The sequence below is a fragment of the Juglans microcarpa x Juglans regia genome, chromosome 2D, assembly GCF_004785595.1.
Source record: "Juglans microcarpa x Juglans regia isolate MS1-56 chromosome 2D, Jm3101_v1.0, whole genome shotgun sequence".
NCBI lineage: Eukaryota > Viridiplantae > Streptophyta > Magnoliopsida > Fagales > Juglandaceae > Juglans > Juglans microcarpa x Juglans regia.
This window is the reverse complement of record NC_054596.1, coordinates 2,672,870-2,689,729: the sequence shown is the minus strand read 5'-3', so window position 1 is coordinate 2,689,729 and position 16,860 is coordinate 2,672,870. Positions and strand designations below refer to the sequence as shown.

General features: G+C 39.4%; 4 protein-coding genes across 4 annotated transcripts; 2 read left to right on the top strand and 2 right to left on the bottom strand.

The window, feature by feature from the left end:
• Positions 1 to 1,391: 1,391 nt before the first annotated feature.
• LOC121249862 (probable prolyl 4-hydroxylase 7) lies at positions 1,392 to 5,489 on the bottom strand. The gene is made up of 8 exons (XM_041148688.1): positions 5,184 to 5,489; positions 5,018 to 5,104; positions 4,845 to 4,902; positions 4,588 to 4,692; positions 3,186 to 3,243; positions 2,925 to 3,100; positions 2,679 to 2,739; positions 1,392 to 1,849 (listed from the first exon to the last, which is right to left on the bottom strand). Exons 1-8 carry the CDS (start codon positions 5,288 to 5,290, stop codon positions 1,542 to 1,544), a joined length of 960 nt encoding a protein of 319 aa, XP_041004622.1. The 5' UTR covers positions 5,291 to 5,489; the 3' UTR covers positions 1,392 to 1,541.
• A 1,258-nt stretch (positions 5,490 to 6,747) lies between these two features.
• LOC121250856 (serine/threonine-protein kinase D6PK-like) lies at positions 6,748 to 10,248 on the bottom strand. The gene is made up of 2 exons (XM_041150086.1): positions 9,167 to 10,248; positions 6,748 to 7,852 (listed from the first exon to the last, which is right to left on the bottom strand). The coding sequence occupies exons 1-2, from the start codon at positions 9,856 to 9,858 to the stop codon at positions 6,982 to 6,984; spliced, it is 1,563 nt and encodes a 520-aa protein (XP_041006020.1). The 5' UTR covers positions 9,859 to 10,248; the 3' UTR covers positions 6,748 to 6,981.
• Positions 10,249 to 11,651: 1,403 nt separating this feature from the next.
• Positions 11,652 to 12,819, top strand: LOC121250857 (thaumatin-like protein). Its single transcript, XM_041150087.1, has 2 exons — positions 11,652 to 11,874; positions 12,050 to 12,819. The coding sequence occupies exons 1-2, from the start codon at positions 11,808 to 11,810 to the stop codon at positions 12,757 to 12,759; spliced, it is 777 nt and encodes a 258-aa protein (XP_041006021.1). The 5' UTR covers positions 11,652 to 11,807; the 3' UTR covers positions 12,760 to 12,819.
• Positions 12,820 to 14,390: 1,571 nt separating this feature from the next.
• LOC121250206 (AAA-ATPase ASD, mitochondrial-like) lies at positions 14,391 to 16,511 on the top strand. Its single transcript, XM_041149230.1, is given in 2 exon segments — positions 14,391 to 15,707; positions 15,710 to 16,511. Coding segments are annotated over 2 exon segments (1,452 nt in total). The 5' UTR covers positions 14,391 to 14,536; the 3' UTR covers positions 15,991 to 16,511.
• Positions 16,512 to 16,860: the final 349 nt, after the last annotated feature.

Here is a 16,860-nt window from a genome sequence, read left to right as displayed (position 1 = left end):
TTAGTCGAATTCGATGATGATGCGGGAGAATCCGAATTATAAGCAATCTCCGTAGAGTGGAACAGGAACCTCTTGTCTTCTTTGCTTCTATCGTAAAGTTGGAGGTTTTCCGCTTCTCTTTTGTCGGTGGCGGATTTGTTGCCGGCCCTTGGTTCCAGCACCCCAAAAAGTCGGTCGTTCCAAATGTGGCCGGAAGAGCCCTGCCTCCGGAATGAGACATTTGATCTCTGCAACGTATTCATGGGTAAAATCTTTCTATGTACTGTTTGTCGTGTCTCTTTCTTTCTTTTCTAAACTCTCTGACGCTGCCTTTGTCTCTCTCAGTCATTTGATTTTAAACATAACTAACAGTTTCTTGCATGGGAGCTTTTATCTCCTTTTTGTTCGTTGCTTGTCCGTTAATGAAGTTTTCAGAACTGTATGAACTCTAGAATTTGGGTGATTTGCGGATGGACATGTGTTTGGCAATAATATCGGTGCATTTTCTTGTTGACGATCAGAGCTCCTGGATTATCTGGTTGCTTTTCGGAATATTGTTGATATTAATAAGGTACTGTGCTAACAAAATGGTTGGTTAGTTTTGGAGGTTGAAACAGTTGGTTTGAAAAATCCACTTATCCAAATTATCCCAATATAACAGCTATTGTTCAGGATTAACTACTTTTGTGGGTTTTAGCCAACGTCTGATGTATGATTACTATTACTATATATAACCTAGTCATGCCCCCTGGTGATAGAATTAGAACATCAATTGCCCCAAAATTGTTAGTTTTTCTTGGAAATTTGGCATTGAACCTTCATTCATACCCTTTTCGACTCGATCTCCAAGGATACAAATTACCATCATTTGTTCTTTCATTTATTAATTTGGTATATTCTTTTTTATGATTATGTTGTTCATACACTTGATAATGATTTAAAATCATAACGCATGAGATTATAAATCTAAATAGAATAGCTTTCTCTTTGTCATGTGGTGAGATGTATGGGTCTGTGTGGTAGACTATTAAAGAGGGATCAAGTTGAAGAGAGTAACAATGAAGTTTTAATGCCATATTTGGTGAGACCTAACGATTTTACGGCTAATATTTCATATTCTAATTCCATTGATAGCCCCTTCCCAGCCGCATGTCATTCTCAAGCTAAAACTCAACCTCTTTCACTCACGACAATTTCCTAGACATTGGATCTCTACTAAAACAAACATTTGGTATGAACCATAGTCCCAGGAGAATGCAATTATAAAATGGAGGCAACTCCTGCACAGGCCACAACTACCAAATGCATCGTTAACTTCAGATTCCATTATACAATTCATATGAATCATTAGAAACGCAAGATTGAATATCAATGTAAAGGCTTAAAAAGAAAAACGTGATTGATTCACGATAAACAGGTGAAAACTCCATTTTTATATATGTGAGCCTGCTAAGTGGGTCTGGCTCTGCGAATATGTGATAAATGTGCCAGTAAGTCAGAGCTCAATGTTATATACAACAATTACAGGATTTAAATGAAGGAAAAACTAGAAAATGGTTTACTTAGGATGAGCAGACCTTGCAACTCTTCCGACATTTCCCGGAAGAGTCGTTAGAACCCACCATGTAAAGAGGGTTCTTTTCACACTCACCAGTCTTAGCCCACATAGGGCAGTTCTCATCTCCATCCACGCAATCCCCACTGTCTGTGTCCCCTGCAGGTTTGTCGAAGGACCTCACGTGTATCCACTTGGTTGCAGACCACTTCTCACCCTCTATAACAGGGCAGCTGCCATGCAAACTGTAGGTATCTGTAGTTGCATCAGGATGAAGACTGAAGAACAGCAAGGCATCGCCCTTTTTGGGTTTCACTGAATTGTTATAAGAAGGATTTTTCAGATTCTAAAATGGAAGTAAGGTGGGAGCCCGGATGCTATACAAACGTATGACAAACTAAAGAAAAAATGTAATGAAATGGAGAAATGTTGTAAGAAAGGTATCAGCAGAACTACTGACTGGTAAGGATTTACTAGGTTTAATACAATGCTGAAAGAAAATTATAGTAAGATGCATCCCCAATTCAAAGTTAAGCAAGGTTTGCAAGCCAATAGATTTGGAGACAAGGTCCAAAAATTAACAGGCAAGTGCAATACCTAGAGGGGAAATGATTTGTACAAGCCCCGCACAGTCCCTTTAAAAGTGGACCCCACCTCAACAAGTGTAAAAAAACCTATTCTTTTTTAGTGAGACCCCCTTTTTTACAAAAGACCTGTGTGGGATTTGTCTATTTGGGGCTTGTACCTAGCATTACTCTCTCATAAATGGGCCCTATCATGTGGAGCATCTTGTAACACTGAGTAAAAGTGGAGGATTTTTCCCACCAAACAATTGCAGCAGCGTGATCTGATTCTAAAAAATGACTTGATTCTGTCTTATAAATTAAATTACCAAACAAACAATTCAGAAGTGACCAGTAATCCATTTGCAAAAGGCGATTGGCATACAACCTACAAGTAATTTCCCTTACTCCAACTCAAGAAGGAAAAAGGGTAAAACAGCACTTATTGTGCACTATATATTGAGTGTTCATATCTACGTCAATTTCTCACAAGGATTCTGAATTAGCCAACACAAACTAGCATGTTCTAAAGTAAAACAAAAGAAGAGACTCAGATTTGTTATCTGTCAACAAATTAATACCTGCATAGCCATTTTTAGCACAATCAGACCAGACATCATCCTTTGGTTGAGACATCCTTGCCTGTAGAAGAGAACTAATAAATGCCAGCTTAGAGACGCAGAAAGTGGAAAATGGAAAATGCATACACAACATGACATAAAGACATGGGCCGTGAAACCAGATAAAAGTTCTCCATGGAATTTCAAGAAAAAAGAGAAGAGAAGAGAAGACCACTTGGATAGTCACACTGACAAGAAATTGTTTACCTCTGAATTGGGAAAGATTGTCTCCCCACCCTTCTCAATATCAGACAAATACATCAATACAGTGGCAACCCGGTGGCCACCCAGTTCTTGATTAGCCTTGTCATGAAAAAAATCAAAATGCGGTTCATATTTCTCACCATGCTCATAGTGGAGTACTTGCATGGCCTCCCCATTTTCTGTTTACACAGAGACAGAAAGATAAATTCAAATAGTTTCAGTACATGAAGAAATCATAAATCTACAAGAATGGAATGACATTACCTACTGGGAGGAATGTCCATGCAGCAATCCTGGCCTCAATTTCTGCAACTATTGCATCCTTCAAGATGAAACAAGATACCGAATAAGCATTTCCAAGTTATAATAATTGGAAAATGTGTGTTCACAAAATAAAGTTTTCATTTTTATTTTTGATAAGTGCATATTCACAAGATGGATATGAAAAAAAGGTCATGTCCTTGCAGCAACCAATGGCAGCATAGTCATAAACTTACCAGATCTAACACAAACCACCTTCTTGGATGTGATTCTAAGGGGGTGCATAAGGAAAGGTTCACTATGTCACAGCCAAACAGAGGTATGCACACAGGGCAGCATGCATACACATGCAGATACATATGCATATAAGTTTCCTTAAGTTTTTTTGGTTTGATTAATGGAAGTTCAAACGGCTGGGACAAAAAAAAAGTGTTTGAACATATATTATACCCAACATAACTGGTACAGCTCCAAGTTAGTTTCTCTGATGTAGAAAGCCGATTTTAACCAAATATAGTTCACTCTCCGATACCAGAGAGAGACATATATATACCATTGTATCATTCATTGGGTTCAGTGCCCACCCATTAAATTAGTTCATAGAGTGTCTACAGAAAACGTTAGAGAACCTTGTTTCCTAAGACAGTTATTCTTTCCATGACATGGTCACCAAAAAAGCTGGAGAATTCTGCTGTACAAAGAGTCAACAAGGCTTGATAACGACATAATTTGTATCTTAGCAACTGGCTTTCATGGTTTTCATGTGATTATAGGTACTCTTTTCTTGACCATATGTGGTATTCGCCAATATCTTGGTCATCTGACCAAGGAGCATCACGTTGGCTTTGAAGCAGCTGCATGGTACTGGCATTTTGTAGATGTGGTTCGGTTATTACCATTTGTCTCTATCTATTGGTGGGGAGGTATATGAAGGAACGAAAGAGTTGGGGAAAATTTCATGTGACTCAGTAAAAATAGAAATTCTATCACAGCTATGGAAATTAACCATACGCTCCAAACCTTAAAATCATAACTCACTGTTAGACTAGCTAGTTAAGTTAAAACTGTACTTAATGACCCCCTAGTTCGATTTGAGTCACGCCCTGCTTACTAAAGATAATATACACGAAACACCAAGTGCAATCGCCTAAAACCAGCATCGCTTTCTAAATGCCAAAAGCAGCCCGTCATTTTCTTGATTGGGTAGGTACTGCGAGACAAGCATGTAAGATCACAAAAACCACGAATATTTAACACGGTAAGATTCACAACGAAATTTGCCAATGTATACGCATCTTCAACTCTAAAGCAATGGCAATAAATTCGTACAATCCTACATGCACAGAATTAAACGTAGTCTCAGAAGAGGTCCATAAATGTGGGGCAGATGAGGGATAAACAATACCTGAGCTTTCTGAAGAAACATGCCAGAGCTTGTTCGGACCTCGCTCATAATACTCTTACCGGACTCGTTATCCGCCACCATCGACTTCTCCAGCTTATCCCTAGACTACTTTCCCCAAAATTAATAGAAATCGAAATCGAATTAAGGACAAGAGATACATTTAGATAAAATCCAGTTTCTCAGTATGCTCATAGAATTCTACATGTTCTGAAAAAAATACGAAATCGAAGGGAGAATTCTCAGTATTTTTGAATTACCAGTTTGATCAGGTGGTCGCACTCTCCATCGGTCAGAAATCCCTTATAAACGAAAGCCCTTCGGTAGTAAAATGCAGGTAAAAATAATCAATATTGACAGCAAAAGAGAAAAATAGATTTACTAAAATGTGTGTGTGTGAGAGAGAGAGAGAGAGAGAGAGAGAGAGAGAGACCTGGGACGCCATGAGAGCTGAGTGACACGAGTGGGATCAAAAGCAGGAGAGAAAGCACCTCCGTTCAATCTCAGCACCGATTCAGGCCTGAAAACCGCATCAAAGTTTAAATAAATGATTTTTAACGGCATTTCCACTAAACAAACACACACTGTGAGAGGCATACGCATTCTTGTCTCCCAGCAATCCTCGCAATTGGATAGCTGAAAGTGAGAGACGAGGCAGAAGGAAAAGAAAACAGATAGAGAGTGGGATTAAAGATCGACAATCCATGAGAAGTCCGTCGCTGTTAGATACAATCTCGAGAGAGAAAGAGGCAGGCTTTTGGCTTTGGGGTTCGGGCACAAAGAAGAAGGGTATGAGGTTTCCTGATTTGAATTAAATGCTTTGAAAATTCAACGAAGAGATGGAGAAGTGGAGTTTGTCTGGTCCGAGCAGATCAGGCGACTAGACGAAGGGCAAGGCCGCCGAGTGAAGTTTGTTTGTTTGCGCCACATTGGAATTGGATTCGACTCTTCTTTGATCTGTTTGGGCCGGCAAGGCAGCGAACCGTGACATGTCTAGAACCGGGTTTGGCGTGTGGTGTGCGATGGAGAACCGGAGGATGAAAAATCTCTGGAAAGTTTTTAAGAGAGGGCCGAGTGACCCAAGATTGTGTCGGTGGGTGGGAAGGGATAGAAATGGTCCAAACCGAACAAGTAGACATTATTTAGTACACGACCGGTCCACTTCTATTTTTGAAAATAAAAATAAAATAAAATAAAAGATAATGTCCGTGAAGGAAGAAAGTATTCCAACTGGTTCTGGACTAACTTCTCGGTTGCTGCATACAAGTTTTGTCTTCTTATTTACACTTTTTAATGTTGCTCTGTCCCAAAGTTAATTGAACTGTAAAAGAGCTGCAGATGCACCTTATTTTGGGTGGCCCCCATATTTTCATGGGTAGCTCCTGTCCCTTCTTTGTTGTTAAACATCAGTACCAACTACCAATCTGTTCCTTTTGGTGTTGGGTTATTGAAGGGGATGGATACCTAAGAGTTATTTGTTACATTTATCATTACAATTTATATTAGGGCGCTCCAAAAGATGCACGAGTACGCTCCACAGGCTTTTTCTTTTTCTTTTTGACAGTTTAAGAATCAGAGAAATCATGGGTGTAATGTTTTTGTTGAAAAAAGTATTGTTAAGATGAGCTCAAGTTGGTCTGGTTTGTCTCAATTCTCTCAACAATTAGGACTGATGATAGTGAAACTGATGGGTGAAATGCAATAGTTTAAATTTTGATACTGCGGTCAGTGACCTGGAAAGAACATACGATTAAAGTATGATTTTGGTAAAAAAAAAAAAAAAAAGCCTGAAAATGCAGAGGAATAAAGCATCTTTGCCCTTGGAACGATTCAGGGAAGCAGAACCCATCTCTGTAAAAGACCTATGCTACAAAGATATCACATTGTATCATTGCCAGATGCATTCAGAGTCCAGCCCAACAGTATGATTTTGTTTCTGTGTTGTCTAAATCAGAAATTTCCTTTTACAAAAAAGTTCATCTGTGGATAAAGTTTTGGAGATTTACAGGGTGACATTTCAGACAAACGTTGATGACACAAAAGGGACAATAAAAAAGGAGCTTCACACCAACCATCAAAGGACTGCCTCAAGAAACTCTCCTGTTAAAAGAACTCACAAAAGGCTGGGGGATAGAGATAAGCAGAGATCATGCACAACAAACGTCAGCTTCATCTTTGTCCCTTTGCTTCATTTTTGTCTTTTCGATGTATTTGAAAAGGAATCAAGCGAGTACAACATCATCATCATCTATATGCCAAAACTACAGACACCATAACAAACTAAAGAACCGCAAATATTCCACCATGACAATTTCACGCGGAAAATATCGTAACCAATGACAATTTCGAGGAATAAAACACCTCTATTCTTTTTTCCGCTTTGGCTACTAAAATTCATTAAAAAAATTCAAAATCTAAGTAAGGACCTGATGAGTTATCTGAATCAGTGACGCCCTTAATGTCATTGGGAGGCACCGATGACATGAATGTGTGGCTCAAAAATGCAAGATCAACAGGTTTTGGAATTTCTGGAGGGTGAGTACCCCGAATGAGAGCCCAATTAACACCCTCGAAGAAGGGATGTTGTTTGATCTCAGTGGCACCTCGTTTGAATCCTAATCTCTTTTGTGGGTCCTTTACAAGCAGGCCCCGGATCAAATCCTTTGCAGCGAAGCTGATAGAAGATCCGTCCTGAAATTTTAGGGGCTGACCAACAACATTGAATAGTGTTTCTCGGTTTCCATTGCCTTTAAAAGGTGTCTTCCCATGTAGCAACTCATACAGGAAAATACCAAATGTCCACCAATCAACAGCACTCCCATGACCATCTCCTCTTATTATCTCAGGAGCTAAATACTCGTGTGTCCCAACAAATGACATAGAGCGGGCGCTTGTTGGTTCTGCAATTAGTACAGGAAGTGAATCTGCACTAACCATTTTTTCACTTCTAACCTTAGTCGTTTTGGAACTGAGAAAACGAGGCCTAAAGCAAGACGGTTGCAAGCAAGAAGGCTCCACACAAACGGGTAATTTGCAGGCTGGATCAATGCATGATGGCTGAATACAGTAAGCAGATATCCGGCATGATGGCTCTATACTGGACTGGACAAGGGTGGGACTCACACAGCATATTAATGACAAATCAAAATCAGAGAGCATGATGTGGCCATCCTCCCTCACCAATACATTTTCAGGCTTTAAGTCTCTGTACACCACTCCCATCATGTGTAGATACTCGAGCGCAAGAAGCACTTCAGAAGCATAAAATCTGGGAAGCAAAACAAAAATTCAGACATCTTTTTTAGAGAAGTAACAAAGAAGTCATCATAAATTTGATAATAGATAAACTAAAGTCCATTTGGATGGCCCAAAGGAGCTAACAAAAATGATATTAGCACAGTTCGTCAATCTGAGCTGATATTACAAGAGTGAACCAATACCCAGACAAAACCAATCGCATCATCATATGCCGCAGGGGCCATAATGAGATGCAAACTAGAAGTGCAAGCACCATCATCTAAGGATATACCAGCTTGAATAATGATATGCTTACTACTTCCTACCGCCCTTTTACTATTCTCTTTATTTTTTTAATTTATTATTATTATTTTATTTTACTTAATAGTTAAGGAAGTGATTATTAGTGAAGTTGTATATTTTTAAATTTTTTTTAATGATTAAGGATGTTAAGAAAATACTTAAAAAAAAAAAATTCAAATGAATAGAAAAGAAATGATATGAAATAGCAAGCCTATCATTCTCTTCCAACTTTATGGAATGGAAAATAATGGAAGGACATTAGCCAAGCCTTTCGTTTCCTTCGAGATTTAGGAATGAAAATGAATAAAGTACAAAGGAAAGGAACAAAGCGAAATAAAACAGATGGAATCTGTATCTTTAGAAAATAGAATTAAAAAAAATGAAAAGTAAATAGCAAAAGTCTAACAAAAAGGAATGTAAAAGAATATTTTTGCAACAGTATAGCTTTTTTTAATAAGTAAATAAGATTGCGATCATGACCCACTTTTTATTCAAGTTATATTTTTTCTACTCATTTAAATGTAAGTGATTGATTGAGATGGACAAATATAAACTTAACTTGGCCAAAAGTATGACCGAATTTATAGTAAACCAATTTGTTTTTCTCGTTTATTTATCAATTAGCAAATCCAAAGGAAAAAAAACAAGAATTTTTCTATAATTTTGGGTTATGAGAAGAGAGCCGAATGAAAGGAGAAAGCATTACATTTTTTTGTTACAAAAACTCTTTTCGATTTCTTTCCTGTATTCCATTCAAGATGTATGCTTTTGGTGTCAGTTAATTTACATTCATCTAATATCGAACGTAAAATTCACAATCGAGTTCGGGAGGAGTTAGATCTAATGGAACATCTCTCTCTCTCTCTCCGATTTTTGTTCTCAAGTAACAAAAACTAATGCTGGCTATAGATTTTTGTTGAAGTAAGTATGTAACAGTAGTAATTAGGAGAGGTATTAGTGAAAAGTTGCAACTTCTGAAAAAAGCTATACCAGATAAATAAAGAACAAAGGAAAATTTGAAAGTCTTTTACTACAAACTAACCTCGCTGCCTGCTCCGTGAAATGTTTGCCCGGCTGGCGTTGCCGAAGCGTGTGAAGATCCCCACCACTGCAAAACTCCATTAACAGGCACGAAAACTTATCGGTCTCGAAATGGGAATATAGGGTAGGAAGGAACGGGTGGTCCAACAAACCCAATATGTTCCTTTCAGTCTGAGCTCTCACCAGCTTCTTCCTCCCAGCCAACATGCCCTTATCCATAACCTTCATCGCAAACAAACAGCCCATTCCTCTTAACTCCGCCAAATACACACTCCCGATATCCCCACGACCAAGCTTCTTCAAAAGCCTGAAATGGCCCAGCCCCAAGTCCACATCTTTAGCTTTTACCTGTTGTATTGCATCCCACCGAATATCATTTCCTTTGTGCGGCTTCGACGGGCAAAAGCTCCGAAAGCTGGACTCATTTGCATCGAAGCTGTTACATTTGCTTGCACAACTCGAACTGCTTGTGTCGCTTTCCTCGTAGTCACCCACGGGCACGGGTTCAGCATTCTTGTGAGCGTCCACAGTGCTGGCATTGCTCGTATCGCTGCTAGTCACACTATTATCAGACCCAGAAACCGTGCTGCTACAGAGACTGATGCTAACACTGGCACCCAAACTGAGGTCTTGGAGGTTTCCAGTGAGGGATTCGGTATTATTGTTTGCACTACGGTGGGCTGGTTTTTCCATGCCTGAACGAATCGGCTTTGAAAGTGTTTGATGGAAGTTTTAATAGAACATGTTTCCGATTAAATATGAGGAATGGGGAGGTCAAGGTGGGTGGGGATGAGACCGAGGCGGTCAAAGGGAGGGCGAGAGAGACGCGGGCGCGAAGAGAGCTGCGCGTAGGGACCCAAAAGGAAGGGTGAAAAGGGTATTCAAATTTGAAATGAGAGCAGGGGTAAGGGGGAGAGCCCCAATGAGTGAATTGGGCTTTGAGTCCATTTCTCTCTTGCTGTCCCAGAAAATGTTACAGCTAAGAGACAAAACACACAGAATCAGAGAGAGAGAGAGAGAGAGAGAGAGAGAGAGAGTCCCTGTTTACGAGGACGACAAAAGCCTTTCAGATTTTCTAAACGAACATGTTTTAAGGACAAACCCTTCTCCGGCCAATACCGTTACTCTAGCTTTTTGGATTTGTAGCTGCAATTAGGTTAGGTTCCGCGTGACTTGTTGGGAATCAAATCCGTATTTGAGCGAGTATTTTTTAAAATTTCTGAAAATAATACGTATATTTTAAAATATTAAATGTTATCTATGAGTGGATTGTAGTATTTAGAACATCTTAATATCTAAAGGGTCGGGAATAGAAAATTGTAGAAAATGCCTGTGCATGTTGGGGATGAGATTGAGAATCGAGATGAAAGCTCAGCTGTTGGGAATGGGGTGTAGTATTTGTCAGATGGTTTCGTCCGGAAGCTGTATTGTACAGTATTTGTCAGGTCTAGGCGTAAGCAGTCTTGAAGTGTGGATTCCAATTCCATTGGATATTCCCTCCAAAAGAGGCCCACCTTTGGTCAATTACACATAATTTTCTGGGTATATTTTACAGATAATTTTAAATTTCTGAGTTTGCACTCACCGGTGAGATCTGAGTAGCCAACTTATTCATGACCTGCAATATCTACTGGATGAGAAAATTTTGAAGTTCTGCACTTGCTGGTTAGGCCAGAGTATCCCAACTTATTTATGACCTGCAATTTCTCATGGCATTAATATGGCTTATAACGCAAATGTCTGAATAAAAACTGGGCTGCAGATAGGTGGTTGATCACAATAAGTTTTACCATGTTACCTATCCTTTTAAAGCCATATTAATGCCGATAAAGAAACAAATACGAAAGGAAAAACAAAGTGGCATGAATATTAGACCTAATAATATTGCTAGAATTGTCTATTACTGTCCAAAATATTAAAGGATAAATGATGCTTAAGTGGGTATAAGCTAATGCATACTCTTGATAAATGTGGCCTAAAGGCTAAAAGGTGTCATCCCATATCTTTATTTTAATCCCAGTTGTGATTACCAATGGTGATGTTGAAGTACAATCGAATCAGAACCAGCATTGAGGAAATAGCTGGAGCGACAATGCAGTAGTAAATTGCTTAGTTTCCAGCAGCAATGAGAACTTACTCCAGCACCGAATTACATTCCAGCGATTCAGCGAACACAGCACATATGCAGTACATTTCCAGCATACAGCTCATGCTGTGCGCATTAGATTCCATGAACTTAATTCAAGCTGCATAATACTTCATATCCAGAACAAGTACAGTTAAGACCATAAATAGAAGCGGCCTTATAGGAGTAGCTCTATAGCAACACAGTAGATGGAAAATAACGATGCGGGATTGATTCCAGCAGTACAGTACACCTACCAGAGTAGCAGAATTCCAGACCTTAATAACGATGCGGGATTTATTCGCAAGTGTCAATTTCTCAACGGCACCACATGTTCTTGATTTTCTTTGAAGATATGACAATGCTTACTTTAGAGCCAAACGCATTACTGTTTCTTGTCTCCAAAGATTCCACATCAAACCTTGAAGTACAATTGAAGAAGAAGCACATAACGCTACCTTTCAACTATAAATAGGATATCCAAATCTTGTCTTTCCCTTGATATATAGCATTCAAGATGAAGTTGCCAGATCAGGTTGCTGCTTTCTTCCTCTTCCTAGTCTGGCATTTTATGCTATCTGCAGGTAATTACACAACACGAGCATTCGCTTCTTCATTGAATTCCTCAATCCCAATATCATACTACAAACTTGTGTGGTTAAATTCCTTTAAGTTGGAGAGGGAGTGCTTTTGTTTCCATTTCACTTTGTAATTTGCATGCCTATATATGCTAATGATCAAATTGATAACATATGGCAGGCAACGCAGCTGCACATCAGGTTACATTTTATGTGCACAACAAATGCTCCTTTCCCATATGGCCTGCAACAGCATCAAATTCTGGTTTCCCAATAATAGCTGATGGCGGATTTTACCTTCCCTCAGGCCAGACACAGCGGATTTATGCCCCACTGACATGGAGTGGCCGGATTTGGGCAAGAACAGGTTGCAAATTCAATACCAATTGGACTCCTGCTTGTGAAACAGGTGACTGTGATGGACGACTAGCCTGCAATGGACTTATAGGCACTCCCCCAGCCACACTTGTGGAAATCTCACTTCAAGATCAAGGCAAGCCAGATTATTATGATGTAAGCTTGGTTGATGGGTACAATATCCCTGTTACTGTCACAACAAGGCAAAAATCGCCAAAATGTACAGTTGGAGGGTGCTTGAAAAATGTGAACAGCATGTGCCCGCAAGAGCTCAAAGTCTTGAACAAAAATGGAGAAGTGGTGGCGTGCAAAAGTGCTTGCTTGGCTTTTGATATTGACAAATTTTGTTGCCGAAATGAGTATGGAAGCCCACAAAAGTGCAAGCCCAACGTCTACTCAAAGATATTTAAAGATGCATGTCCTTCTTACTATAGTTATGCATTTGACGCACCCCCACCGTTGGTAAACTGCGCCTCCACAGAGTATGTGATAACCTTTTGTCCAGCGTGGGGTGATGATCACACTTCCATCTGAAGTAATTGCTTGTTATGCATGTCTTTATTAAATAATAATACTCTAGATTGGTGATGTGTACATTAGGGTGTTAGTCTTTTCTTTTCTTTTCTTTTTTTTTTTAAAAAAAAAAAGACTAAAAGAGACCCACGTAGAAAAAAAAAAAATTTAAAACAGAGACATATTTTAAAGTTCAAACTACTTTAGATAAAGTTAAAAAAAAAAAAAAAAAAACTACTTTAGATAAAAGGTTCTTTGAGGGACCATGTTAGGACTCGTCTAAAAGCCGTCTAAATACATTAAAAAAAAGACTGTAAACTTGGAGAACAAGTATTTTTTTATGTTTATAGGTTAGGATTTGATATTATCCACTATGGTCGGTGTCGTTTTCAGAATTTCGGTCCATCCATGTTTTGACACCTATATGGTGGTCGAGATCGAGCCAATCACATTGGTGGCTAGAATTCCGTGGTGGTTAAGAGGGTCTTATTTTTAATTAACTCATATAACATAGCACGAATTGCCATTCCTAGCTCAAACGAGGGAGAAAGCAGGTAAAAATTATTCTAAATTGGATAAGAATAAGATTCTAATGGATGCAATTTCGAAGCGTTGAAAGATGTTAGCAAATAAGTATTTGGACATTGGGTCGCGCCCAGCGCTTGAAGAAAGATCAGACACAGCTTGTAGGAAGAGGTAAGTACAATTCATGTTGCTGAGCATTCGAGGCCAAAGACTGAGGGAGAGAAGATGCTTTAATTTGCAAAGCCTGAACCTGGAAGCTGTCGGTAAAAAGAAGAGGAGGACAAGGCAAACAAAGTAAACAAAAAGCGAATAAAGGACAAAAGAAGGTAGCAGTTGAATGAGCAGAGTCATGACTCATGGCTCATGCTTTTCGGACTTACCCAGCATGATGAGTAGGACACACGTGAGCTGTAATATAAAATACAGAACAGACTTGTTAATTTCAATACCTAGTACAGTCTACAGACAATTAATTAGTACTGTAGAAACAGAGAACCAAAATGAAATCTTTTTATCCATAACAAAAAATTGATGGGTTGTTATTCGCTTATTATTTATTTATTATTATTATTATTATTTTACTTAATGGTTAAATAAGTGATTTTTAATAAGTTTATATATTTTTTAATTTTTTTTAATGATTAAGGATGTTAAAAAAATATTTAAAATAAAAAATAAAAACACTATAAATAATAAATAAGTTATAGATGGATAGTAAGCTATCACCCCTCTCTTTTATCATCACACACCATGCAGATTCAGAAATCAAAATCATCTAATTATTAAATTAAGCAAAAGGAGTCATAAACACCGGCAGGCGGCAACTGACCCTACACAAAAAGAAAGGGCAAAGTTTAATATAATATAATATAATATGAATGGAGCCATTCCACTGGTTAAGACGCAGCCAACCGAGCCCTGTTTCATGAAGAAATTTGATTCATGTGTTTTTGGACTGTTGGGAGCCAAGAGATATTCTGAGGATTGGAGCCCCATGGCATCCATGACATCATCAAACTTATGATGTCATCGTACATGTCTATGTGATAGTGGGAAAGTGGGAAAGTTTGCCGCCGCTGCCGCTGGGGACCTCAAGACAAGAGCTACCAGTCAATTTTAATTCAATCACACGGCATGAACACTGAAATGCAAACTCACCCACGCCTCCCTCGTTATATAAGGGATCTAAAAGGATTCGATTTCAAGCATTCCTCAGCCTAGAGGATAAAAACGAGGCCGAGAAGGAAAAAAGAAAACAAACAAACAAGCAAACATGACACCTAAAGACATGTTTGCTCATCTAGGATCCATAATAGCGAGTTTGATGTTTGTGTGGGCAATGTTTCAGCAATACTTTCCTTATCAGCTCCGAAACTACATCGAGAAGTACTCTCAAAGATTGCTGGGCTTGGTTTATCCTTACATCCAAATCAGGTTCAACGAGTTCACCGGAGAGCGTCTCATGCGGAGTGAAGCTTACTCGGCCATCGAGAACTACCTCAGTTCCAATACCTCTTCGCAGGCGAAGCGGCTGAAGGCTGACATAGTTAAGAACAGCGAGTCTCTTGTTCTTAGCATGGATGACCAAGAAGAGGTTGCTGACGAATTTAAAGGAGTCAAGCTATGGTGGGCTTCTGGGAAAAACATCATCAAAACGCCGTCATTTTCTTTCCACCCAGTTTCGGACGAGAAGAGATTCTACAGGCTCACTTTCCATAAACGACATCGGGATCTCATTCTCCGGCCGTACCTGAATCATGTCCTGAAAGAAGGCAAGGCGATTAAGGTGAGGAACCGGCGACGAAAGCTCTACACCAACAACGGCTCGTATTGGAGCCATGTCGTGTTTGAGCACCCAGCTACGTTTCAGACGCTGGCTATGGATCCAGTGAAGAAGAAAGAGATTATCGACGACCTCATCACTTTCAGCAAAGCGGAAGACTTTTATACAAGAGTTGGGAGGGCTTGGAAGAGAGGCTATCTACTTTATGGCCCTCCAGGAACTGGCAAGTCTACCATGATTGCTGCCATGGCTAATCTTTTGTGCTATGATCTATACGACCTTGAATTGACCGCGGTGAAGGACAACACTGAGCTGAGGAAACTATTGATTGAAACATCAAGTAAGTCTATTATCGTGATTGAGGACATAGATTGTTCACTCGATCTCACTGGTCAAAGGAAAAAGAAAAAGGAGAAAGTGGAAGCAGAAGAAGAGAAGGATTCGAAGCCGAAGGTAGAAAAAGAAGAAAAGGATACCAGAGGGAGCCAGGTTACTCTTTCGGGACTCCTAAATTTTATAGATGGGCTTTGGTCAGCTTGTGGTGGGGAAAGGCTGATTGTGTTCACGACGAATTTTGTGGAGAAGCTCGATCCAGCACTGATTCGGAAAGGACGGATGGATAAGCATATACAGTTGTCCTACTGCAGGTTCGAGGCGTTCAAGGGCTGGCTAAGAACTATCTCTATCTTGAATCTCATGACATGTTTCCCCAAATCCGTAAGTTGTTGGAAGAAATAGATATTACTCCAGCTGATGTTGCCGAGCATTTGATGCCCAAGACAATTTCAGGGGATGCAACATTTTGCTTGGAGGGTCTGATCCAAGCTCTTGAAACGAAAAAAGAAGAAGCAAGGTTGAAAGCTGAGGAAGAAAGGCAAAAGATAGAACAATCAGCCAAGGAAGAAGCAAAGGAGCAAGATAAAATCATGACTGATGAAGGATAATGTGGAACCAATAATTCTCCCTGATTCCTGAATATGCCACAGAAAAGCAGTCATCAGTCCTGATAAGCCAAATAAAAATAAGCCAAACTGGAGGAGCCATCCCTGATGAAATGAGTGACGCCGGTGTATGAAATAAGAGTCCAGAGCCCACGACTGGACAACGAAGGTTTATTACTATATGAAAAGAAAAACTGCTACAGGCCAACCACTTCTGTGTACTGCAAGTTTAATCGAATTAATCGCAAAGTTTGGAAAAATTTACCTGGTTGAACATTATAAATTTCTTGTCAGCAAGCTTCCTTTTTGTTGGCCAAGTATCCTCTTTTTTTTTTTTTTTTTTTTTTTTTTTTTAGGCCAAGTATCCTTGGTATGATGCAATTGGAACGACTGCCTGCGCTCAAGGATCGAGGTGGCTTGCATATTTCAACTTCCATCCTTAACAAATTACATCTTATTAAGTCTGTTAAGTTCAGTGGTTCCTAAGGAATTAATTTGCAAAGCAACTAACCCATGAGACGAAACAGAGTCTACCCTGAAGCATTTGACTTGAACTATAGCCATCGACCAACATCATAAATCTTAGGCATAGATACCTTCTCAATATCGAAATTTCGCTCTATTTTCATCCCTATACGAAGGAAGAGTAAGGGACGAGAATGCTAAGCTGTCCTCAAGACGTCAAAAAAAAATTTCAAAAGGCAACCAGCTTTTTCATAGCCTTCTTCGTACATGCTAGACAATCCTACAAACTTGAACATATTTCTCGACCCTACTGAACTTAAATGTACATACACATTTAAGACGTGTCTTGTAACCACCAGCTTCTACGACGCTTCGAATGCCTGAAAAGGGAGTAAGAAGTGGTGGCTG

Excerpts from the sequence above, each read along its gene's own strand:
- LOC121249862 (XM_041148688.1), bottom strand. The coding sequence starts at position 5,290 with ATGGATTGTCGATCTTTAATCCCACTCTCTATCTGTTTTCTTTTCCTT. Across the intron at positions 5,105-5,183 it reads TTGCTGGGAGACAAGAATGC|GCCTGAATCGGTGCTGAGAT; the intron begins GTATGCCTCTCA and ends TGCGGTTTTCAG. Across the intron at positions 3,101-3,185 it reads ATGGACATTCCTCCCAGTAG|AAAATGGGGAGGCCATGCAA; the intron begins GTAATGTCATTC and ends CTGTGTAAACAG.
- LOC121250856 (XM_041150086.1), bottom strand. The coding sequence starts at position 9,858 with ATGGAAAAACCAGCCCACCGTAGTGCAAACAATAATACCGAATCCCTC. Across the intron at positions 7,853-9,166 it reads TTCACGGAGCAGGCAGCGAG|ATTTTATGCTTCTGAAGTGC; the intron begins GTTAGTTTGTAG and ends TTTGCTTCCCAG.
- LOC121250857 (XM_041150087.1), top strand. The coding sequence starts at position 11,808 with ATGAAGTTGCCAGATCAGGTTGCTGCTTTCTTCCTCTTCCTAGTCTGG. Across the intron at positions 11,875-12,049 it reads GCATTTTATGCTATCTGCAG|GCAACGCAGCTGCACATCAG; the intron begins GTAATTACACAA and ends AACATATGGCAG.